Source organism: Lutra lutra, chromosome X (genome assembly GCF_902655055.1).
Source record: "Lutra lutra chromosome X, mLutLut1.2, whole genome shotgun sequence".
Classification (NCBI taxonomy): domain Eukaryota; kingdom Metazoa; phylum Chordata; class Mammalia; order Carnivora; family Mustelidae; genus Lutra; species Lutra lutra.
In genome coordinates this window covers 88607673-88634966 of record NC_062296.1, presented here as the reverse complement: position 1 = coordinate 88634966, position 27294 = coordinate 88607673, and the positions used below count along the sequence as shown (strand labels likewise).

General features: G+C 39.7%; 2 protein-coding genes across 2 annotated transcripts in view; one reads left to right on the top strand and one right to left on the bottom strand.

Annotated features, from left to right (window-relative positions):
- The window catches only part of FANCB (FA complementation group B), a 385712-nt gene that overhangs the window by 272703 nt on the left and 85715 nt on the right, over window positions 1–27294 (bottom strand). The window lies entirely within an intron of this gene.
- LOC125091546 (uncharacterized) lies at window positions 2720–8443 on the top strand. Its single transcript, XM_047715143.1, is given in 3 exon segments — window positions 2720–2948; window positions 2951–3121; window positions 8193–8443. Coding segments are annotated over 3 exon segments (651 nt in total).

Here is a 27294-nt window from a genome sequence, read left to right as displayed (position 1 = left end):
CAGAAGAAAGAGAAATTAAGGAGTCAATCCCATTCACAATTACACCCAAAACCACAAGATACTTAGGAATAAATCTAACCAAAGAAGTGAAGAATCCATACTTAGAAAACTATAAAGTACTCATGAGAGAAATTGAGGAAGACACAAAGAAATGGAAAAATGTTCCATGCTCATGGATTGGAAGAAAAAATATTGTGAAAATGTCTATGCTACCTAAAGCAATTTACATATTTAATGCAATCCCTATCAAAATCCCATCCATTTTTTTCAAAGAAATGGAACAAATAATCCTAAAATTTATATGGAACCTGAAAAGACCTCAAATAGCCAAAGGAATATTGAAAAAGAAAGCCAAAGTTGGTGGCATCACAATTCCGGACTTCAAGCTCTATTACAAAGCTGTCATCATCAAGACAGCATGGTACTGGCACAAAAACAGACACATAGATCAATGGAACAGAATAGAGAGCCCAGAAATGGACCCTGTACTCTATGGTCAACTTATCTTCGACAAAGCAGGAAAGAATATCCAATGGAAAAAAGACAGTCTTTTCAATAAATGGTGTTGGGAAAACTGGACAGCCACATGCAGAAGAATGAAACTGGACCATTTCCTTATACCACACACAAAAATAGACTCAAAATGGATGAAAGACCTCAATGTGAGACAGGAATCCATCAAAATCTTTGAGGAGAAAATAGGCAGCAACCTCTTCAACCTCAGTCACAGCAACTTCTTCCTAGAAACCTCACCAAAGGCAAGGGAAGCAAGTGCAAAAATGAACTACTAGGACTTCATCAAGATTAAAAGCTTTTGCACGGCAAAGGAAACAGTCAACAAAACCAAAAGACAACTGACAAAATGGGAGAAGATATTCACAAATGACATATCAGATAAAGGGCTAGAATCCCAAATCTAAAAAGAACTTATCAAACTCAACACCCTAAGAACAAATAATCCAGTCAAGAAAAGGGCAGAAGACATAAACAGACATTTCTCCAAAGAAGACGTCCAAATGGACAATAGACACATGAAAAAGTGCTCAACATCACTCGGCATCAGGGAAATAAAAATCAAAACCACAGTGAGACACCATCTCACACCAGTCAGAATGGCTAAAATTAACAAGTCAGGAAATGACAGATGTTGGCAAGGATGTGGAGAAAGGGGAACCCTCTTACACTATTGGTGGGAATGCAAGCTGGTGCAGCCACTCTAGAAAACAGTATGGTGGTTCCTCAAAAAGTTGAAAACAGAGCTACCCTATGACCCAGCAATCACACTACTGGGTATTTACCCTAAAGATACAAATGTAGTGATCCAAAGGGGCATGTGAACCCGAATGTTTACTGCAGCAAAGTCCACAATAGCCAAACTATGGAAAGAACCTAGATGTCCATCCACAGAGGAATGGATAAAGAAGAAGTGGTATACATATATATAGTGGAATACTATGCAGCCATCAAAAGAAACGAAATCTTGTCATTTGCAATGACGTGGATGGAACTAGAGGCTATCATGTTGAATGAAATAAGTCGATCAGAGAAAGACAATTATATGATCTCACAATAAGAGGAATTTGAGAAACAAGACAGAGGATCATAGGGGAAGGGGAAGAAGTGAAACAAGACGGGACCATGGAGGGAGACAAACCGTAAGAGACTCTTAATCTCAGGAAACAAACTGAGGGCTGCTGCAGGGGGGAGGGGAAGGACAGGGTGGCTGGGTGATGGACATTGGGGATGGTACGTGCTATGGTGAGTGCTATGAAATGTGTAAGCCTGATGATTCACAGACCTGTACCCCTGGGGCAAATAATACATTATATGTTAATAAAAAATAAATAAAGCCACAAAGTTTGGGGAGTAATTTATCACACAGTAAGTGATGACTAATATAACAGGTTACTGTCTACCCACTATCTTGCCCAATCAGCCTCTCTCTTTCACAAGACACAATAATTGAGAATGGTTCCATTGTTTAAAAGCAAATCCCCTGCTTTCGTCAAAGAGTAAGAAAACGGTTCAGAAATGATGGGTCATCACCTGTTAATGAAATACCTCAGTATCTATGTGAATTAAAACTGCCAAACAGGACTTACTTGTTAGGGAAGTCAGAAGGCATTTTTGGGTGTGCTTGCTTACTGAAGTTGGCAACAACATCTTCGACATAACCAAGCCTGACAGCTACATTCAGCCTGAAAATGCTGATGATAGGCAAGTGATATCTCTTAGAAATATATGGTCCTGCAGTTCCTTAAGCCAAGAGGGGAACGACAAATGTGCATTAGATTACTGAGATCTGCCAGGGTCCACTCTGCTGCTGGAGGAACAGAAAGATGTTTAAAAATGATTTACACGTTGTTAAACATGTAGCTGGAGAGAAGGGAGGAAACAAAGCAAAGGATCTTACGAGCCCTGGTTCTCAACTAGGGGCAATTTTGTCACAGCCCCTCTTCCCCAGCAGACACTGGTCAATGGCTGGAGACATTTCTCATTGTCAAAATGGGGTGTTGGAAGCTACTGGCATCTAGTGAGGAGAGACCAGGGCTGTTGCTAAGCATCCTACAGTGCACATGACAGCTCCACACATCAAAGAATCATACAGCCCAAAGTGTCATCAGTGCTGAGGTTGAGAAATCCTGCTTAATAAGAGAAATATATGACTGGACAGAACAAGGGGATGCAACAGAGGCAGGCCAGAGCCTCTGCCATTGCCATGACCTGCAGAAATGAGCAGGAGTTCACCCGCCAGAAGAACAGAAAAATGCAGAGCGACTTGGTGAAGGGAAGGTGCCAAGATGACAGGCTTTCTCTTGCTGCCTGCAAGCAGAGGGCCACAGCCTCTCTGCTCCTAGAGACTGAGAGATCATGTGGCACAAGCAGCGAAGGGCAAAAGAGAAGGAGGAATCCAAATAGCTTTGTAGCTTCAGGTCCAACCCTCCTGCCTTGGCCTGTGTGCCAGGAGCCAGGTCCACCACACTTGTGTTTTCTCCTCTAGTGCTCACGGGTCCCAGCACCGAAGGCACTCCCTTGGGCCTGAGTCTGTACCGGGTCCCTTCTGTGCTTCCTTCCCCTCAGGGAGCCTCTCTCCCCCTGGGCCACTCCTGGGGTTGTGGAGGTTACCTTTTCCCAGGGTTTTTTTTTTTTTTCCCTATGGGGCTTACCCCAAAGTATTAAAAGTAGTTTTGTAATTTAAAAAAGAGAGAGAGAGAGAGAAATAGAAGATCTTCTTCAAATGATGACAGGGTTACATCCTGATAAACCCATCATAAGGTGAAAATATTTTAAGGTAAAAATGCCTTTACTACATCTAACCTACTGAACATCATAGCTTAGCTTAGCCTACCTTCAATGTGGTCAGCACACTTACATTAGGCTATAGTCAGGCAAAATCATCCAATTGCAAGTCCTCTTTTATAATAAAGTATTGACTCTCTCATGTAATTCATTGAATGCTGTGGCAAAAGAGAAAAACAGAATGGTTGTCAGTCTATCTGTTGTTTGCCCTTGTGGTCACATGGCTGGCTGGAACTGCAGCTCCCTGCCCTGCCCAGCATCACAAGAGAGGACTATACCACATATTAGCAGCCCGGAAAAAGATCCGGATTCAAAATCCCAAGTATGGGCTGTGTATCGCTTTCCCACCAACATAAAGTCAAAAAATCACAAGTCGACTGTCATAAGTCGAGGGCCATTGTTTGTTATTGAATTGTTTGTTATACTGACAAATCAGATTGCCTAACACTCTGGTATTCGGTACATTTCTATTTTGAAAACACTTAGTTCATTGATCCATTCTACACTCTTTCATTCCATATTCATATATTCGTACTTCATTCAATAAATTTTTATTGAGCAACTCCCTGTGCCAGGTGCTTTGGGAAAAACTGTGTATAAGAAATTCATTCAGCCATTAAATAAATTAGTAAGCACCTGGAAGTGCTATGAAGGAGGAATCAGATGTGTGTTCTTTCCTCAAAAAACCCAAAATTTTGAGTTAATACTGAATGTAAATAGAAAAAAAAAACTGGAAAAAAAGGAAGCAAAATCCTGCTGATTTAATAATCAAAGCTTTGTGTAACTCTGATAATGGGTCATTTTCTTCAGGCAAACATTTAAAAAGCAGTTGTCACAAGGCCATGGGCCAGGTAAAGGATGCATCACTGGGCTAATGTATGAAACTAGCTGGTCGTGTGTGTTTTCACTGACTGACCTCCATTTGTCTTGAGTCTTATATAGCATATAGTAATTTAAGATGAGGTTAAAAAAGTGTTTGTGAAAAACAGCAATCGAGTAAAACCAAAACCATCCGTGATGAGTAAAGAGCTAGCCTTAGGATGCATATGTATCTTGCACAAAAACTTCAGCTCAGAAGAAAGCATGAACAAGCATTTCAACTTGGCAAGGCTGCGGGGTCTGTGAAGGCTATGAACATGCTTCTTTTTAATGGTGACGTATGATAGTGCTATTCAAATCAGAAAATAGGAGGACCTGGGAGTCTCAGAAGAGGTTTCAAAGGCAAGAAAGGCAAAGGTGTAGTCCTAAAGCAGTTTGGCTGACACATAGGCTGCAGGAAGGAACAGAATAGGACACCGGTAGAAAGGCCATGACTGAAATTTAGAGGATACCCAGTGCTCAAATAGATGTTCATATCTAAACAAAGGCATAGAGGGAGGAAAGTAGTGAAAATATCTTTTATATTGTTCAGTACTACTTCAATTAAAACTTCTTTTATATCACCTCATACCTGCTAGAATGATTATTACCAAAAAGATAAGATAGTAGATGTTGGTGAGGATATAAAGAAAAGGGAAAGCTCATACTGTGTTGGTGGGAATGTGAATTGGTGTAGCTACTATGGAAAATACGAGGGAGGTTCCTCCAAAAACAAAAATAGAACAACCACATGATCCGGCAACCTCACTTCTGGGTATATATCTAAAGGAAATGAAATCAGTTTATTAAAGAGGTATCTACACTCCCATGTTCTTTGCAGCATTATTCACAATAGCCAAGATAAGGAAACAACGTAGGTATCTATTGACAGATGAATGAAGAAAATATGCTATATATACATAATGGAATATTACCTAGCCATAAAAAAGAAGACAATCTTCCCATCTGTGACATGATGGATTAATCTGGAGGATATTATGCTAAATGAAATATGCCAGACAGAAAAAGAAATACTGTATATTCTCATTCGTATGTGGACTCTAAAAACATCAAACTCAGAGACAGAGACTAGAACAGTAGATTCCAGGGGTTATGGGGTGGAAGAAATAAAGAGATGTTGGTCAAAGGGTACAAACTTCCAGTTACAACACAAATAAGTTCTGGGGGGTCTAATGTAAAGCATGGTGACTACAGTTAATAATATTGGATTGTATACCTGAACTTTGGTAAAAGAATAGATCTTTTTTTAAAAAAAAAATTTATTTATTTATTTGACCGAGACCACACAACCAGGGAGGGGAGGAGCAAAGGGAGAAGCAGACTCCCTGCTGAGGACCCTGGGATCATGACCTGAGCCAAAGGCAAGACACTTGACTGACTGAGCCACCCAAGTGCCCTGGAGACTAGATCTGTGTGGTAACTATGCGAGGTGATGGATGTGTTCATTAACCTGATTATGATAATCATTTCATAATGTATACATATAGTGAATCATTACATTGTACATCCTAAGTATATCAAATTTCTGTCAATTATACTTTAATAAAACTTGGGGGGGGACTATCATTACAAAATGAGATTCTTAGCTCTCATAACCAGCAAGAGTGTGATTCTAGTTAGAGATTCTAGAGCAGGAGATCATGTTACTGGAACACTCTATAAATGTCAGCCTTTTTCTTTCTTTTTTTAAAAAATTTTTTTAAAGATTTTATTTATTTATTTGACAGAGATGACAAGCAGGCAGAGAGGCAGGCAGAGAGAGAGGGGGGAAGCAGGCTCCCTGCTGAGCAGAGAGCCCAATGTGGGGCTCGATCCCAGGACCCTGGGATCATGACCTGAGCTAAAGGCAGAAGCTCTAACCCACTGAGCCACCCAGGCGCCCCAGCCTTTTTCTTTCTTGCTGTGTTCTCCATGAAGCAAAACCATCCTCGCTTATAACCCTAGGCTAAAAAGGTCACATTCTCTAAACCCTACAATGAGCTTCCCTATTCAAAGAGATCCCAGGGAAAGAGTTTAACTGGCTTGGCCTATGTTACCCATTTGTCTGTTGAATCAGCTACCAAGTTGTGATGAGGTCCTTTGTTTAATGGCCCTTGACCAAATCAAATGATTAGACTGAGAAAGGGGCAACTACCCAAAAGAAATAGGGTGAATAAAAACCAGACAAAACAATTAACGCCTACAACCTAAAGGTCCCAAAATAGCAAAATGGTCAGATAAATTAGGGTATACCAACATGAAAGAATATAAAGTAGTCATTAAAAATTCTATATTATGTTTCATAAATTCAGTAAGATTCTAACAAATGCCAGTATTTTTTTTTTTCTAGAACAAGGCAAGCTAACTAAAATTAAATGAGAAAATATCAAGAATAGTTAGGCAAACACCTGAAAAACAATAAAAGCAATGAAGAATGACAAGTGTTACTAGATATTAAAACACATTTATAATGGCACAAAATTTTTTTCACAACTATTTATTTATAATTTATCTTCAAAGCACATTTTTCTTTTTATTTATTTTTAATTTAATTTCATTTTTTCAGTGTTCCAAGATTCATTGTTTATGTACCACACCCAGCGCTCCATACAATATGTGCCCTCCTTAATACCCACCACCAGGCTCACCTAAACCTCTACCCACTCCCCTCCAAAACCCTCAGTTTATTTCTCAGAGTCCATAGTCTCTCATGGTTCATCTCCCCCTCCAATTTCCCCCAATTCACTTTTTCTTTCCTTCTCCTAATGTCCTCCATGTTATTCCTTATGCTCCACAAGTAAGTGAAACCATATGATAATCAACTCTCTCTGTTTGACTTATTTCACTCAGCATAATCTCCTCCACCATCTGTACCCCAATGTTCATAGCAGCAATGGCCATAGTCACCAAAGTGTGGAAAGAGCCATGATGCCCTTCAACAGATGAATGGATAAAGAAGATACGGTCCATATATACAATGGAATATTATGCCTCCATCAAAAAGGATGAATACCCAACTTTTGTATCAAAATGGCACAGTAATTTAAAAATATGGAACTAGGCACAATTAGAAATGTCAATGTAACTGAATAGCCTAGAAATATAGGATAGAAATACACATGGGAGTTAGCATATGATAGAAGAAGCATTTCAAACCTGTTGGATAAAGCTGACTTTTTAAGAAATATAGAGATGATTAGGTAGCCCTGTGGAAAAAAATGTTGGCACTAAACTTTACATTGTGCAGCAGAATTGATTCCAAAAGCATCAATGATTTAAAGGTAAAACTTAGAAATTTTAAAAGGACTAGAAGAAAAAAAAGTGGGCAAATTTCTTCAAAACCTAGGAGTGGTGAAAACTTTCCTGTGATTCATGGGAAGTATATATCTCTGAGGAAAAGTACAAATGTTCTAATGCATATTTTCTTTCCTATCCTTTTACAGGTAGCTAAGGATCAGATTCCTAAAGCTCTGGCCAAATGTATTTATTGTCTACAAACTAGGACATTTCCTTTTGGGGCCCTTTTATATTCCCACTCTGTAATTTCCAGTCCTCTAACCCAATCTTTTTATTTTGGTACCATTTGGTATAAGTTTCCATAATCCATTTCAAATGTTTTGAAGGAGGGAACATATGGGAAAATAAAAAAAATGAATGAATGCAAAACAAAGAAAAGAGAGTAAGTGAAGCTGAGAAGAATCAGAACAATAAAAAGGGAGAAAGCATGCCAACTATAAAGGTTGATAAAAGCCATAAATTTTCATCACATTAGAATCTGAGATTCCTAGAAGCCAAGGTATGAAGGGAAAAATGATGTCACAGGTATCTGGTTTTCATTAAAGAGAGTGAATATCAGTTCCTCTGAGGACATATAGCAGTTTCCTGGCAGAGTATCCTCAAAGAAATTGAAACTTCTGAGGAAAATAATGCCCAACTCTGAGGGTTAAGTGCATTAAGTATATATAAAGCCTTTATAAACTGCGAACTGTTTTTCAACACTAATTAAAATGTAACTATCTTTTCTACACTTACAGATTTTCCTACTGGTAATCCTTCCCCTGCCCTATTACTCTACCTTTCAATACTATCCATGCTCGGCCAGTCAGTATCAAGTAGAGGAACCTCAGAAGAACTTAGGCTGAGTCAGAAGACAATGCTGGGTGGACACTTGGGAAGCCTGGTGCTGAAAGGAAGCAGCATGGAAAAGGAGATACCTATTCCAGACCAGCTCAGTCGGCTAGAAAAGAGTCCAACTTGTGGAGGAGTCCAGATGGCAGAGAAGTAAGAGACCTTAGTTTCGTCTGATCCCAGGAATTCATCTAGATAGCTATCAAATTCTAAACACTAGTGAACTCAACTGGAGATCTAAGAAAAGAATACCTGCAACTCTACAAATAGAAAGTGACCACTTTCTGCAAAAATGACAAGACAGAAAAACTCACCTCAAAAAAGAGAACAAGAGGCAGTACTGACTGCCAGGGACTTAATCAGTATGGATGTAAGAAAGATGTCAGAACTAGAGTTCAGAATAATGATTATAAAGATATTAGCTGGGTTTGAAAAAAGCATAAAAGACACTAGAGAATCCCTTTCTGGATAAATTAAAGAACTAAAATCTAATCAAGTTGAAATAAAAACGGCTATTAATGAGATGCAATAAAAAATGGAGACTCTGAATGCTAGGATAAATGAGGCAAAAGAGAGAATTAGTGATACAGAAGACAAAATGATGGAGAATAAAGAAGCTGAGACAAAGAGAAATAAACTATTTACTGGACCACAAGGGGAGACTTCAAGAGATAAGTGGTACCATAAAGCAAATCAATATTAGAATAATTGGGATCACAGAAGAGGAAAGAACAGAGATGGGGGTAAGGAGGTATAGTGGAGCAAATTATACAAGAGAACTTCCCTAATCTGGGGAAGGAAACAGGCATTCAAGTCTAGGAGGCACACAGAATCCCCCTCAAAATCAATAAAAATAGGTCAACACCCTGACATACAATAATGAAACTTGCAAATCTCAGAGACAAAGAGAAAATCATGAAAGCAGCTTGGGACAAGAGGTTCATAACCTATAGTGTAAAACATTGGACTGGCAAGAGACCTATCCACAGAGACCTGGCAGGCCAGAAAAGACTGGAATGATTTATTTGGGGTGCTAAATGAGAAAATATGCAGACAAGAATACTTTATCCACCAAAGTTGTCATTCAAAATATAAGGAGAGATAAAAAGCATTCAGGATGGGTGCCTGGGTGGCTCAGTGGGTTAAAGCCTCTGCCTTCAGCTCAGGTCACGATCCCGGGGTCCTGGGATCGAGCCCTGCATCAGGCTCTCTGCTCAGCAGGGAGCCTGCTTCCCTTCCTCTCTCTCTGCCTGGCTCTCTGCCTACTTGTAATCTGTCTGTCAAATAAATAAATAAAATCTTTTTTAAAAAAGCATTCAGGACAAACAGAAACTAAAAGAATTTGTGATCACTAAATCAGCCCTCCAAGAAATATTAAAGGGGATCCTTTAAGTGAAGAGAGACCCCCAAGATAACACAGACCAGAAAGAAGCAGAAATGATATACAGAAACAGTCACTTTACAGGTAATACAAGGCACTAAATTCATATCTTTAAATAGTTACTCTGAATGTAAATGGGCTAATGCCCCAATCAAAAGACACAGGATGTCAGATTGGATAAAAAAGCAAGACCCATTGATGTGCTGTCTGCAAGAGACTCATTTTAGACTGAAAAACACCTCCACATTGAAAGTGAGGGGGTGGAAAACAATTTACCATGGTAATGGACATCAAAAGAAAGCTAGGGTGCCAATCCTTATAGCAGACAAATTAGATTTTAAACAAAAGACTGTAATAAGAGATAAGGAAGGACACTATATGATAATTAAAGGGTCTCTTCAACAAGATCTAACAATTTGTAAAATTTATGCCTCTAACATTGGAGCAGCCATTTATATAAATCAATTAATAATAAGATTTAAAAAACACATCAATAATAATACAATAATAGTAGGGGATTTTAACACCCTACTCATTGCAAGGGATAGGTCATCTAAGCAGAAGATCAACAAGAAAATAAGGGCTTTGAATGACACAATGGACCAGATGGACTTCATAGATATTATAAGAGTTTTCCATCCTAAAGCAGCAGAATACAAATTCTTCTCCAGAATAGATCACATTCTGGGTCAGAAATCAGGTCTCAACCCGTACCAAAAGATTGGGGTCATTCCTTGCATATTTTCAGACCACAATGCTTAGAAACTGGAACTTAATCACAAGAGGAAATTTGGAAAGAACTCAAATACATGGAGGCCAAAGAGCATCCTACTAAAGAATAAACAGTTCAACCAGAAAATTAAAGAATTTTTTAAAATAATGGAAACAAATGAAAATGAAAACACAACTGTTTAAAACCTTTGGTATTCAGCAAAGGCGATCCTAAGAGGGAAGTACATAGCAAACTAGGAGCTGGTTCTTTGAAAGAATTAGTAAGGCTGATAAAGCCCTGGTCAGACTTATCAAAAAGAAAAGAGAAAGGACCCCAAATAAATAAATTAGGAAATCTGGAAGAAATGAATGCATTTCTAGAGACATATAAATTACCAAAACTGAAACAGGAAGAAAGAGAAAATCAGAAAAGATCCATAACCAGCAAGGAAATTGAAGCAGTAATCAAAAATCTCCCAATAAACAGGAGTCCAGGGCTGGATGTCTCCCCAGGGCAATTCTACCAAACATTTAAAGAACTACTACCTATTCTTCTGAAGCTGTTTGAAAAAACAGAAAGGAAAGGAAAACTTCCAAACTCTTTCTGAGGCCAGCATTACCTTGATCCCCAAACCAATGACCCCACCAAAAAGGAGAATTACAGACCGATATCCCTGATGAACATGGATGCAAAAATTTTTACCAAGATACTAGCCAATAGGAGCCAACAGTACATTAAAAGGATTATTCACCATGACCAAGTGGGATTTGTTCCTGGGCCGCAAATGTGGTTCAATATTCACAAATCAATCAATGTGACACATCACATTAATAAAAGGAAGGACAAGAACACCATATCATCCTCTCAATTGACGCAGAAAAAGCATTTGAAAAACTCAGCATCTTTTTAAAATTAAAACTCTCCACAGTGTAGGGATAGAGGGAACATCCCTCAATATCATAAAAGCCATCTATGAAAAGCACAGAGTGATTTTCATTCTCAATGGGGAAAAACTGAGAGCTTTTCCTCTTAGGTCAGGAACACTGTTGGGATGCCCACTCTCACCACTGTTGTTCAACACAGTACTAGAAGGCCCAGCCTTGGCAATCAGACAAGGAAAAGAAATAAAAGGCGCCCAAACTGGTAAAGAAGTCAAGCTCTTACTCTTCACAGATGACGTGATATTCTATGTGGAAAACCCAAAAGATTCCACCCCAAAATTGCCAGATATCATAAAGGAATCAGGAACATGGCAGGATATAAAATGAATGCACAGAAATAAGTTGCATTTCTATATACTAACAATGAGACAGAAGAAAGAGAAATTAAGGAGCTGATCCCATTTATAATTGCACCCCAAACCATAACATACCTAGGAATAAACCTAACCAAAGAGGCAAAAGATCTGCACTCAGAAAACCATAGAACACTCATGAAAGAAACTGAGAAAGACACAATGAAGTGGAAAAACAGTCCATGCTCATGGATTGGAAGATCAAATATTGTGAAAATGTCTATGATGCCTAAAGCAATCTATACATTCAGTGCAATCCCTATTGAAATACCATCAACTCTTTTCACAGAGCTGGAATAAATAATCCTAAAATTTATATGGAACCAGAAAAGACCCCCCAGATAGCTAAATGAATGTTGAAAAAGAAAACTAAAGCTGGTGGCATCACAATTCTAAACTTTAAGCTCTATTACAAAGCTGTAATCATCAAGACACTATGGTACTGGCACAAAAACAGACACATAGATCCATGGAACAGAATAGAGAACCCAGAAATGGACCCTCATCTCTATGGTCAACTCATCTTCGACAAAGCAGGAAAGAATATCCAGTGGGAAAAAGACAGTCTCTTCAACAAATGGTGCTGGGAAAATTGGACAGCCACAAGCAGAAGAATGAAACTGAACCATTTCCTTATATCATACACAAAAATAGATGCATAATGGATGAAAGACCTAAATGTGAGACAGGAATCCATCAAAATCCTAGAGAAGAACACAGGCAGCAATCTCTGTGACCTTGGCCACAGCAACATCTTGCTAGACATGTCTAGAAGGTGAGGAAAACAAAGGCAAAAATGAACTATTGGGACTTCATCAAGATCAAAAGCTTTTGCACAGCAAAGGAAATATTCAACAAAACCAAAAGACAACTGACAGAATGGGAGAAGATATTTTCAAATGACATAGCAGATAAAGGGCTATTATCCAAAATCTATAAAGAACTTATCAAACTCAACACCCAAAGAACAAATAGTCCAATCAGGAAATGGGCAGAGGACATGAACAGACATTTCGGCAAAGACATCCAGATGGCCAACAGAAACATGAAAAAGTGCTCAACATCTCTCGGCATCAGGGAAATATAAATCTAAACCACAATGAGACACCACCTACACCAGTCAGAATGGCTAAAATTAACAAGTCAGGGAACAACAGATGCTGGTGAGAAAGGGGAACCCTCCTACACTGTTGGTGGGAATGCAAGCTGGTGGAGCCACTCTAGAAAACAGTATGGTGGTTCCTCAAAAAGTTGAAAATAGAGTTACCCTATGACCCAGAAATTGCAGTACTAGGTATTTACCCCAACGATACAAACATAGTGATATGAAGGGGCACTTGTACCCCAATGTTTATAACATCAATGCTCACAATAGTCAAACTATGGAAAGAGCCCAGATGTCCATCAACAGATGAATGGATAAAGAAGATGTGTACACACATACACACACACACACACACACACACACACACACACACACACACGGAATATTACGCAGCCATCAAAAAGATGGCATCTTGCAATTTGCAATGACATAGATGGAACTAGATGGTATTATGCTAAGCAAAATAAGTCAATCAGAGAAAGACAAATACCATATGATCTCACTCATATGTGGAATTTAAGAAACAAAACAGGATCATAGGGAAAGAGAGGGGAAAAATAAAACAAAATGAAATCAGAGAGTAAAACAAACCATAAGAGACTCTTAATCATAGGAAACAAATTGAAGGTTACTGGAGGGGAGGTGTGTAGCAGGATGTGGTAACTGAGTGATGGACATTAAGGAGGGCATGTGATAGAATGGGCACTGGGTGTTCTATACAAGTGATGAATCACTGAACTCTACCTCTGAAACTAATAATATATTATATGTTAATTAATTGAATTTTAATTAAAAAAAACCCAAGCAAACAAAAGTCCAACTTGCAGACAAATCCTAAGTTGTGGGAATTACTTTTTATAGCATAGTGAAGTCATAGCTTGGGCTTCTACTGGGTCACCAAGAGGAATTGAGAGTATCTGGGCATGTCTGTGGGCCCAGTGGATTGAGCCTGCTTGAAATCCCCCAACTTTTTTTTGAAGAATTAAGGGAACTCTTGAGACAAAACTTATTATAACAAAACAAAACCAGAAGTCCTGCTCAACTGGCTTGATTCAGTTACCTAGCTATAATGATCAGAGGGTTGAGGCTCTTTTGAGTATCACATGGAATTGGTTATTTATAATTATCTCTCTACTGAACATCTACTATTGGACAAATATCTGTGCCTTATAGAGTATTCCTGGTCATAATCACTAAAAACTCCATAAAGCTCCAGGGCACAGATGCCACTTTATGGAAGATGAAAGAGAAAAGAGAGATTGTCCATCCGTTCCACATAAGCTCTCCAAGCAAGAGATCACCTGTGCCCACAAACACTGCAGAGTGCAGAGCTGGAGACCAGCGGGCCTGCTGGGGATCATCAGGGGAACGGGAATACAATTGGTGATTTGTTTGTGGTCACATTTTATATGCCCTGATAGCTTTCAAAACCACTGGGGTGTCAGAGAGACAGGGTGGTATCAAGTGTTCTGCAGTTACTGGAAAAGCAGAAATGAGGAAAAGAGGGGTTCTCACATCCTCATGATGTGAGAAGCAGCACACCATCTGCTTGGATGTAGGGTCTTCTTAGACCCATTTTTCAGCTCATCAACAATGATAAAAGCGAGTAGTTGAGAATGATCCTAGGGAAAATGCCTACTTGTTTCAAGTTATTAAAAAACACCTGCTGGACATCTGGCCACGATGGCTGGGAGGGCTACTGGGAAAAGAGCACCAGGCCAGTTCAAATCTTGGCCCTGGCAGAAATAAGCAATGAAACGTCAAACATGTACCTCTCTCTGGGCAAAATAAAGAGGTTGATCTAGACCAGTGAGTTCAATATTCACAAAGAATATTGAACAGAAAGCTCCAGTCTATGGAGAGCCTAAGCTAAGAAGGGAGCTGTGAGGACCAGCTAAGATGGCCCCTGGGCCACAGCCCCACTACTCCAGGAGCAAGATGTGGGTCTGTTTCACATACAGGGACTGCTTAGCTGTTTTTATTCAAGGGAAAAACCTGGCTGCTGAAATAAAGTTTGACAATCACTTAACCAAACAAAAATAGTTAATTATGAGAAAAAGCCAAAGTAAATCTGTGAGGACTGATCAATACTAGCAAGAGAAATGGGTGTTTATCTTGTAGGCATGCAACTCTGACCAGAATACGGATTCTGGGCATAATGAAACTTGCTAATACAAGGCAAGAAGACCTGTCACCTGGACCACTTGGTGGGCTTTTGGGTCATCAAAGGGATGAAACTGAGGGAACAGGATGGAAGAAGAAGCAGAAAGAGGGACCAAGATAGAATGACCAGCTATCCATGTGAGCTGGGCTCAGAGTAACTGGAAGGTGACTTGAGGGGAATGGGTCAGATGATGTTGGCCCCATCTGCTGATCTCTGTGGGTATTTCTGCTTTACCACATACCAAGCATGGGTTGTTTCAGGACCCCTGTAGGCACTGCTGAATCTAAAAGCAGGTTTACGGGCGCCTGGGTGGCTCAGTGGGTTAAGTCTCTGCCTTCAGCTCAGGTCATGATCTCAGGGTCCTGGGATCGAGCCCTGCATTGGGCTCTCTGTTCAGCAGGGAGCCTGTGTGCCCCTCTGCCTACTTGTGATCTCTCTCTCTCTTTGTCAAATAAATAAATAAAATCTTTTTAAAAATAAATAAATAAAAGCAGGTTTACAAAAATAAAACCAATCATTAAAATGCTGAAATCTTTAAAGGTTTAAAAACCCAAATGCTGAAGATTCAAAAGCCTCCATCTCTGTCCCTTTTTACTAGACTACTGGTTTGTTGTAAAAAGATATAACTCAGGAACAGTCAGGTGAAAGAGATGCGAAGGGCAGGTTATGGGGGAAAAGGCCCAGAAATTCTATGTCCTCTCCAAGTACACCATTTTTCCTGCACCTCCGCATGTTCACCAACCCAGAAGCTCCTCAACAACCTCTCTCTCTCTTTTTTAATTGGAGTATACTTGACAAACAACATAGTCATTTCAGATATACCACATAGTGATTCAACATTTATATATATTTCAAAATGCTCACCAAGATAAGTGTAGTTACCATCTGTCACCATACCAAGTTCCTACAATATTATTGACTATATTCTCTGTCCTATACTATACTTAAGTAAAGTGACTTATTTATTTTATAGCTGGAAGTTTGTACCTCTTGAATAAAGGTCTGTCATAGTGTAAATTAGGTGATTTTTTCCCCAGGGATCTACTTGTTAGGGCACCTGCTGAGAGATCGCAGTTAGCTATCATCACTTCTGGTGAGCTTGAAAATAGCAAATTATTTTTCTAAGATGGAAAAGTAATGTCTTCTTATCAGTTCAAATTCCTGAGATTACAATTCGCAATACTCAATTTTTTTTCAATTTTATCTGCTCCTAATAGAGATATAAATATTCAGTGTTGAAAACTGAATTCAGAGGATAATTACTGCATTAGTATCATAGTTATAGTAATTTGACGATTTCAATTAGTCTGGCTTTCTCTTTGACAAGGATGACTGAAACAAATTGAAATCAGAACCCATAGGTCATATAAAGATAAGATTACTGGATAGCATTTTGTATGGAAATACTGGCTCCTAAATATGCTTCATTAGGTTCACGCTCCCAAAACACTGTTAATCTTTCCTTTTATTTTTTTTAAAGATTTTATTTTTATTATTTATTTGACAGACAGAGATCACAAGTAGGCAGAGAGGCAGGCAGAGAGAGAGAGAGAGAGAGTGAAGCAGGCTCCCTGCTGAGCAGAGAGCCCGATGCGGGACTCGATCCCAGGACCCTGAGATCATGACCTGAGCCGAAGGCAGCAGCTTAACCCACTGAGCCACCCAGGCGCCCTAATCTTTCCTTTTAAATAAGAGATTAGCACATCCTGTCTTATCCAGTAACAGTCATTCTATTCTTCTCATCCCAAATAAATTATTATGTAGAAAATAATCAATTATTCCCCAATATCACAGTCTTTCAATGGCTGCTTCCCATTGAGCAAGGCAGTCTGCATTCAAATCCTTATTCCTTCAGAGACTTGGGACAAGACATATATGAGACATCTGGGTCTCTGAGACCCAAATGTTGCTCAAAGTATGGCTCCTCAAGTTCTTGCATTTGGAACATGTGAGATTCCTCCCTTTCACCTTGTGAATGTCCAAAAGAAAGCAAAAAAAAAAAAAAAAGCATGAAAAATTCTATTATTTAAAAAGGGAAAGGAAGAAAATATTTATGGCCTTTAAAAGATGCTGCTGTTAAGACATGAACAGACATTTCTCCAGAGAAGACATCCAAATGGCCAACAGACACATGAAAAGATGTTCAACATCTCTTGGCATCAGGGAAATACAAATCAAAACCACAGTGAGACACCACCTCACACTGGTCAGAATGGTTACAATGAACAATTCAGGAAATGGCAGATGTTGGCAAGGATGGGGAGAAAGGCAAAACCCTCCTACACTGTTGGTAGGAATGTAAGCTGGTACAACCACTCTGGAAAACAGTATGGAGGTTCCTCAAAAAGTTGAAAATAGAGCTACCCTATGAGCCAGCAATTGTACTACTAGGTATTTATCCAAAGGATACAGACATAATGATTTGAAGGGGCACATGCAACCCAATGTTTATAGCAGCAATGTCCACAACAGCTAAAATATGGAAAGAGCCCAGATGTCCATCAACAGATGAATGGATAAAGAAGATGTGGTATAGGGGGAGGAGTCAAGATGGCAGAGAAGTAGCAGGCTGAGACTACTTCGAGTAGCGGGAGATCAGCTAAATAGCTTATCTAAAGACTGCAAACACCTACAAATCCAACGGGAGATTGAAGAGAAGAAGAACAGCAATTCTAGAAACAGAAAATCAACCACTATATGAAAGGTAGAACTGGCAGAAAAGTGAATCCAAAGCGACGGGAAGATAGACCGCGGGGGGAGGGGCCGGCTCCCGGCGAGCGGCGGAGCAACGGAGCAAAACCAGGACTTTTAAAAGTCTGTTCCGCTGAGGGACATCGCTCCAGAGGCTTAACTGGGGTGAAGCCCGGGGGGGTCAACGCGGCCTCAGGTCCCGCAGGGTCGCAGAAGGATCGGGGGTGTTTGAGTGTCGCAGAGCTTACCGGTATTGGAACGGGGAAGCCGGCTACAGAGACAGAGCCGAGGAGTGACTCTCAGCTCGGGGTTGCCTTGAACCGGTCGCAGGCTCGGTCAGCTCGGAGCACGGCCGGAGGCCAGGGTGACGGGAGTCATTGGGCGCTGTTCTCTGAGGGCGCACTGAGGAGTGGGGCCCCGGGCTCTCGGCTCCTCCGGGCCGGAGACCGGGAGGCCGCCATCTTCATTCCCGCCCTCCGGAACTCTACGGAAAGCGCTCAGGAACAAAAGCTCCCGAAAGCAAACCCGAGTGGATTACTCAGCGTGGCCCCGGGTAAAGGCGGTGCAACTCCGCCTGGGGCAAAGACGCTTGAGAATCACTACAACAGGCCCCTCCCCCAGAAGATCAACGGGAAACCCAGCCAGGACCAAGTTCACCTACCAAGGAGTGCAGTTTCAATACCAAGGAGAGCGGCGGAATTCCAGAGGAGAAGAAAGCAAAGCACGGAACTCATGGCTTTCTCCCCATGATTTTTTAGCCTTGCAGTTAATTTAATTTTTTTTTCTTTTTCAATTTTTTTTTCTTTTTCTCTTCTTTTGCTAAATTTTTTTAACTTTTACCGTTTTCTTTTTTACCGTTTTTTAAATAGTTTATCTAATATGTATATATATTTTTCTTCTTTTTATATTTTTTCTTTATCGGCTTTTTTTTTTAAAGATTTTATTTATTTATTTGACAGAGAGAGATCACAAGCAGGCAGAGAGGCAGGCAGAGAGAGAGGAGGAAGCAGGCTCCCTGCCGAGCAGAGAGCCCGACGCGGGGCCCGATCCAAGGACCCTGAGATCATGACCCGAGCCGAAGGCAGCGGCTTAACCCACTGAGCCACCCAGGCGCCCCTCGGCTTTCTTTTTTTTAATAGTTTCTTTTTTTTTTCTTTCTGAACCCCTTTTTATCCCCTTTCTCCCCCCTCACAATTTGGGATCTCTTCTGATTTGGCTAAAGCATATTTTCCTGGGGTTGTTGCCACCCTTTTAGTATTTTACTTGCTCCTTCATAAACTCTTATCTGGACAAAATGACAAGGCGGAAAAACTCACAACAAAAAAAAGAACAAGAGGCAGTACCAAAGGCTAGGGACCTAATCAATACAGACATTGGTAATATGTCAGATATAGAGTTCAGAATGACGATTCTCAAGGTTCTAGCCGGGCTTGAAAAAGGCATGGAAGATATTAAAGCAACCCTCTCAGGAGATATAAAAGCCCTTTCTGGAGAAATAAAAGAACTAAAATCTAACCAAGTTGAAATCAAAAAAGTTATTAATGAGGTGCAATCAAAAATGGAGGCTCTCACTGATAGGATAAATGAGGCAGAAGAAAGAATTAGCGATATAGAAGACCAAATGACAGAGAATAAAGAAGCTGAGCAAAAGAGGGACAAACAGCTACTGGACCACGAGGGGAGAATTCGAGAGATAAGTGACACCATAAGACGAAACAACATTAGAATAATTGGGATTCCAGAAGAAGAGGAAACAGAGAGGGGAGCAGAAGGTATATTGGAGAGAATTATTGGAGAGAATTTCCCCAATATGGCAAAGGGAACAAGCATCAAAATCCAGGAGGTTCAGAGAACCCCCCTCAAAATCAATAAGAATAGGTCCACACCCCGTCACCTAATAGTAAAATTTACAAGTCTTAGTGACAAAGAAAAGATCCTGAAAGCAGCCCGGGAAAAGAAGTCTGTAACGTACAATGGTAAAAATATTAGATTGGCAGCAGACTTATCCACAGAGACCTGGCAGGCCAGAAAGAGCTGGCATGATATATTCAGAGTACTAAATGAGAAAAACATGCAGCCAAGAATACTATATCCAGCTAGGCTATCATTGAAAATAGAAGGAGAGATTAAAAGCTTCCAGGACAAACAAAAACTGAAAGAATTTGCAAACACCAAACCAGCTCTACAGGAAATATTGAAAGGGGTCCTCTAAGCAAAGAGAGACCCTAAAAGTAGTAGATCAGAAAGAAACAGAGACAATATACAATAACAGTCACCTTACAGGCAATACAATGGCACTAAATTCATATCTCTCAATACTTACCCTGAATGTTAATGGGCTAAATGCCCCAATCAAAAGACACAGGGTATCAGAATGGATCAAAAAACAAAACCCATCTATATGTTGCCTACAAGAAACTCATCTTAAACCCGAAGACACCTCCAGGTTTAAAGTGAGGGGGTGGAAAAGAATTTACCATGCTAATGGACATCAGAAGAAAGCAGGAGTGGCAATCCTTATATCAGATCAATTAGATTTTAAGCCAAAGACTATAATAAGAGATGAGGAAGGACACTATATCATACTCAAAGGAACTGTCCAACAAGAAGATCTAACAATTTTAAATATCTATGCCCCTAACGTGGGAGCAGCCAACTATATAAACCAATTAATAACAAAATCAAAGAAACACATCGACAAGAATACAATAATAGTAGGGGATTTTAACACTCCCCTCACTGAAATGGACAGATCATCCAAGCAAAAGATCAACAAGGAAATCAAGGCCTTAAATGACACACTGGACCAGATGGACATCACAGATATATTCAGAACATTTCATCCCAAAGCAACAGAATATACATTCTTCTCTAGTGCACATGGAACATTCTCCAGAATAGATCACATTCTTGGTCCTAAATCAAGTCTCAACCGGTATCAAAAGATTGGGATCATTCCCTGCATATTTTCAGACCACAATGCTCTAAAGCTAGAACTCAATAACAAGAGGAAATTTGGAAAGAACCCAAATACATGGAGACTAAACAGCATCCTTCTAAAGAATGAATGGGTCAACCAGGAAATTAAAGAAGAATTGAAAAAATTTATGGAAACAAATGATAATTAAAACACAACTGTTCAGAATCTGTGGGACACAACAAAGGCAGTCCTGAGAGGAAAATATATAGTGGTACAAGCCTTTCTCAAGAAACAAGAAAGGTCTCAGGTACACAACCTAACCCTACACCTAAAGGAGCTGGAGAAAGAACAAGAAAGAAACCCTAAACCCAGCAGGAGAAGAGAAATCATAAAGATTAGAGCAGAAATCAATGAAATAGAAACCAAAACAACAATAGAACAAATCAACGAAACTAGGAGCTGGTTCTTTGAAAGAATTAATAAGATTGATAAACCCCTGGCCAGACTTATCAAAAAGAAAAGAGAAAGGACCCAAATCAATAAAATCATGAATGAAAGAGGAGAGATCACAACGAACACCAAAGAAATACAGACAATTATAAGAACATACTATGAGCAACTCTACGCCAACAAATTTGACAATCTGGAAGAAATGGATGCATTCCTAGAGACATATAAACTACCACAACTGAACCAGGAAGAAATAGAAAGCCTGAACAGACCCATAACCAGTAAGGAGATTGAAACAGTCATCAAAAATCTCCAAACAAACAAAAGCCCAGGGCCAGACGGCTTCCCGGGGGAATTCTACCAAACATTTAAAGAAGAACTAATTCCTATTCTCCTGAAACTGTTCCAAAAAAATAGAAATAGAAGGAAAACTTCCAAACTCATTTTATGAGGCCAGCATCACCTTGATCCCAAAACCAGACAAGGATCCCAACAAAAAAGAGAACTACAGACCAATATCCTTGATGAACACAGATGCAAAAATTCTCGCCAAAATACTAGCCAATAGGATTCAACAGTACATTAAAAGGATTATTCACCACGACCAAGTGGGATTTATTCCAGGGCTGCAAGGTTGGTTCAACATCCGAAATCAATCAATGTGATACAACACATTAATAAAAGAAAGAACAAGAACCATATGATACTCTCCATAGATGCTGAAAAAGCATTTGACAAAGTACAGCATCCCTTCCTGATCAAAACTCTTCAAAGTGTAGGGATAGAGGGCACATACCTCAATATTATCAAAGCCATCTATGAAAAACCCACGGCAAATATCATTCTCAATGGAGAAAAACTGAAAGCGTTTCCGCTAAGGTCAGGAACACGGCAGGGATGTCCGTTATCACCACTGCTATTCAACATAGTACTAGAAGTCCTAGCCTCAGCAATCAGACAACAAAAGGAAATTAAAGGCATCCAAATCGGCAAAGAAGAAGTCAAACTATCACTCTTTGCAGATGATATGATACTATATGTGGAAAACCCAAAAGACTCCACTCCAAAACTGCTAGAACTTGTACAGGAATTCAGTAAAGTGTCAGGATATAAAATCAATGCACAGAAATCAGTTGCATTTCTCTACACCAACAACAAGACAGAAGAAAGAGAAATTAAGGAGTCCATCCCATTTACAATTGCACCCAAAACTATAAGATACCTAGGAATAAACCTAACCAAAGAGACTAAGAATCTATACTCAGAAAACTATAAAGTACTCATGAAAGAAATTGAGGAAGACACAAAGAAATGGAAAAATGTTCCATGCTCCTGGATTGGAAGAATAAATATTGTGAAAATGTCTATGCTACCTAAAGCAATCTACACATTTAATGCAATTCCTATCAAAGTACCATCCATTTTTTTCAAAGAAATGGAACAAATAATCCTAAAATTTATATGGAACCAGAAAAGACCTCGAATAGCCAAAGGAATATTGAAAAAGAAAGCCAAAGTTGGTGGCATCACAATTCCGGACTTCAAGCTCTATTACAAAGCTGTCATCATCAAGACAGCATGGTACTGGCACAAAAACAGACACATAGATCAATGGAACAGAATAGAGAGCCCAGAAATAGACCCTCAACTCTATGGCCAACTCATCTTCGACAAAGCAGGAAAGAATGTCCAATGGAAAAAAGACAGCCTCTTCAATAAATGGTGTTGGCAAAATTGGACAGCCACATGCAGAAAAATGAAATTGGATCATTTCCTTACACCACACACGAAAATAGACTCAAAATGGATGAAGGATCTCAATGTGAGAAAGGAATCCATCAAAATCCTCGAGGAGAACACAGGCAGCAACCTCTTCGACCTCAGCCGCAGCAACATCTTCCTAGGAACATCACCAAAGGCAAGGGAAGCAAGGGCAAAAATGAACTTTTGGGATTTTATCAAGATCAAAAGCTTTTGCACAGCCAAGGAAACAGTTAACAAAACCAAAAGACAACTGACAGAATGGGAGAAGATATTTGCAAATGACATATCAGATAAAGGGCTAGTGTCCAAAATCTATAAAGAACTTAGCAAACTCAACACCCAAAGAACAAAGAATCCAATCAAGAAATGGGCAGAGGACATGAACAGACATTTCTGCAAAGAAGACATCCAGATGGCCAACAGACACATGAAAAAGTGCTCCATATCACTCGGCATCAGGGAAATACAAATCAAAACCACCATGAGATATCACCTCACACCAGTCAGAATGGCTAAAATGAACAAGTCAGGAAATGACAGATGCTGGCGAGGATGCGGAGAAAGGGGAACCCTCCTACACTGTTGGTGGGAATGCAAGCTGGTGCAACCACTCTGGAAAACAGCATGGAGGTTCCTCAAAAAGTTGAAAATAGAACTACCCTATGACCCAGCAATTGCACTGCTGGGTATTTACCCTAAAGATACAAACGTAGTGATCCGAAGGGGCACGTGCACCCGAATGTTTATAGCAGCAATGTCTACAATAGCCAAACTATGGAAAGAACCTATATGTCCATCAACAGACGAATGGATAAAGAAGATGTGGTATATATACACAATGGAATACTATGCAGCCATCAAAAGAAATGAAATCTTGCCATTTGCGACGACATGGATGGAACTAGAGGGTATCATGCTTAGCGTAATAAGTCAATCGGAAAAAGACAGCTATCATATGATCTCCCTGATATGAGGGAGAGGAGATGCAACATGGGGGGTTAAGGGGGTAGGAGAAGAGTAAATGAAACAAGATGGGATTGGGAGGGAGACAAACCATAAGTGACTCTTAATCTCACAAAACAAACTGAGGGTTGATGGGGGGAGGGGGTTGGGAGAGGGGGGTGGGGTTATGGATATTGGGGAGGGTATGTGCTATGGTGAGTGCTGTGAAGTGTGTAAACCTGGCGATTCGCAGACCTGTACCCCTGGGGATAAAAATATATGTTTATAAAGCTGTAAAAAAAAAAAGAAAAAAGAAAGGATGAATACCCCCCCCCAAAAAAAAGAAGATGTGGTATATATACACAGTGGAATACTACTTAGCCATCAAAAGATGAAATCATGCCATTTGCAGCAACATGGTTGGAACTAGAGGGTATTATGCTGAGTGAAATAAGTCAGCCAGAGGAAGACAAATACCATATGATCTCAATCATATGTGGAATTTAAGAAACAAAACAGATAAACTCAGGGGTAAAGAAGAAAAATAAAATAAGATGAAAACAGAGAGGGAGGCAAACCATAAGAGATTCTTAACTATAGGGAACAATCAGAGTTGCTGGAGGGGTGGTGGGTGAGGGGACAGGGTAACTGGGTGATGGGCATTAAGGAGGGCACTTGAAGTAATGAGCACTGGGTGTTGTATGCAACTACTGAATCACTGAATTCTACCTCTGACAACAAATAATGCAGTATATGTTAATTAAATTGAATTTAAATAATTTTTAAAATTGTTTATTTACTTCTTTTTATTATGTTCACCTAGCTAACATATAATATATCATTAGTTTCTGATGTAGTGTTACTGATTCAATATTTAAAAAGATGCTGCTATTAATCAAACTACATGGTTTCCAAGATTGAAATCAATTCTGCACAGGCTCCTAGGAATTTATTTAATCCACTTGTCTCAACCAGGAGTGATATTGCTTCCTAAGGTACATCTGGTTATGTCTGGAGACACTTTTTGTTGTCACAACTTGGGGGAATGCTAGTAGGATGTAGTGGACAGAGGTCGAGAATGTTGCTAAACATCCTACAATGCGCATGACAGCCTCCCATTAAAAAGAATTACCCAGCCCAAAATATCAATGGAGGCTGAAAACTCCTGCTTGACCCAACTAGAGCATGATGCATCATTTGCAATGGTTTTCAACTGTACTAAATAGAGAAGCTCATAATTCATTCCATTGTGTCATATGATAGACACTAAGCCTATATTATGGCCAGGAGAGCAAGGGGTTGCTAGAGACTAACAAAGTGGGATGATTTCAACTGTGACAAGTATGGAAGACCTATCTTGTACTAGTTTCCCAGGTATCTTCTTTAATCTGCAGAATAATCAATCCTTAGGTATGTAGAGTTATGCTCACTTAAAGAAGCACAATCCAGGGGCAGCCAAGTGGCTCAGTCGGGGAAGTGTTCAACTCTTAGCTTCATCTCAGGTCATGATCTCAGGGTCATGGGACTGAGTCCTGCATCAGACTGTGCACAGGGCATGGAGCCTGCTTGGGATTCTCTCTCTCCCTCTCCCTCTGTCCCTCCCCTATACTCATGCTTGTGTGCTCTCTCAAAAAAAGAAAGAAAAAGAAAGAAAAGAAAGAAAGAAGGAAAGAAGGAGGAAAGAAAGAAAGAAGCACAATCTAAGAGACTAAGAAGTTCAAACATATGACTAAGGTCCCTTGGTAGGGTAGGAAGCCAAGATTCTCTCCCAGGGCTCTTTCCTTCCAATGGTATTTGGAAGTAGAAGCTGATACGTGTCACTCAGCAAGTATATGTTAGAGGAAATAATGTGATAGGACTCGAAATCCCTCTTATTGCTTCTATGTACCCTTCCCTAGCTTCAGTGTGCTTCTGCTTCTAACAGCTTGTACCTATGACTTTGTTCAAAAGATTCCCTTAGTGCCTAGAGCCAGTGTGCCCACATGCATGGAAAGCCCGCTGTGCCTGGTTTTCTACTTGCCCCCGAGTAGCCATCAGCCAATAATATGGAGCCATGAGAGGTCTGAGCAGTAACTCCCACTCCTGAGTTCCCCTGTAGGATCAGGCTGAGGTACACTTCACAGGCCTCACCTGCAATCATACTCTGCCTATTCTGCTTACCTCACTCCCTCACCACTTTCTCTTGAGAACACTTCTTTAAGAAACCACTCGGACAGGGGCACATGGGTGGTTCAATCAGTTAAGCATCAGCCTTCAGCTCAGGTCATGATCCCAGGGTCCTGGGATCAAGCCCCGCATTAGACTCCTTGCTCATCCAGGAGTCTGCTTCTCTCTCTCCCTCTACCCCTCCCCCTGCTCATGTGCTCTCTCTCTCAAATAAATGAAACCTTTAAGAATTAAAGGAAAAAAAAAGAAAGCCTTGTCTCCAACTCTGTTTCTGGGAAATCTAATGCATAAGAAGGGGCAACTTGGAGGCTAAGGAGGTTGGGGATGCTTCTTAGACTAAGAGGATGTTCAACTGGATTATAGTGGGAGATATGGTCAGAGACACAGACAGCAGCCAAGATGAGTCTAACTCAGGAATCTGGATGTAGCCTGTGAGCAAGAGAAAACTATTAACGATTTTTTCAGTAAGGGAGAGTATTCCACATGAAATAGAATTGGCTACATTAATAAACCTTAGTTGATACTAAATGTAATTTATTGAACATTTTCCAAGTACATTACTAAGTAATGGGGAACTTGCAAGTACAGCAAAATGTAATAAAGGAAAATGAAAAATTCTTAGGTGTTGATTACTTTCTGTGTACAAAGGAGCTTCATGCTCTAGAAATATATGAGTAGATCAAATGACTTTGAACTGTGATTATGGCCAACCATAAAAAGGAAGCTGCTTCCCTGTGGCCTGGGACCACTTATTTTACAAAATGAAACACTTGTCTTTATAACAAGGTAATTTTGTTTGTCTCCTGTTAACATGAAACAGGAGAACTACTTGGTATCTCAGAAAATTATGGTCACTTTTTGTTTGTTCATTATTAAATATTCTCTGCCTACTACGTGTCAAGCACTAAATAGATTAATAAGTAAATATTAAAGTAAAATATTGAAATATTTTTGGATTTTAAACTCTATATTATGTAGATACAACCAGAAGAGGGTATCCTAAAACGTTAACTCTTACTCTAAGGTCTAAAAAGTAAGTTTCGTTACCGATAATCAGGTAGAAGAACATCTGCTAAGTTTTTTAAGTGTCTAAAATATTCTGAAAGAAAAATAAAATAAGATATTCTGAAATAAGTTATTTTGATGTAACACAGAAGGTTAGAGTTTAGTCTATACTTGATAATTGATTTTAAAATGTGACACTTATTGCCTAGATCATGGGTAAGCCAACTTTTACTGTCAAGAGTCAGTAATAATTTTTGCTTTTAGGCCAGATAGTTTCTGTCAAAATTACTCAACCTTGTATGGAAGTACAAAAGCAGCCACAGATAATATATAAACTAATGGGCATTGCTGTCTCAATATAACTTCATAGATACTTGAAATTTGATTTTCATATAATTCCCATGCATCACAAAT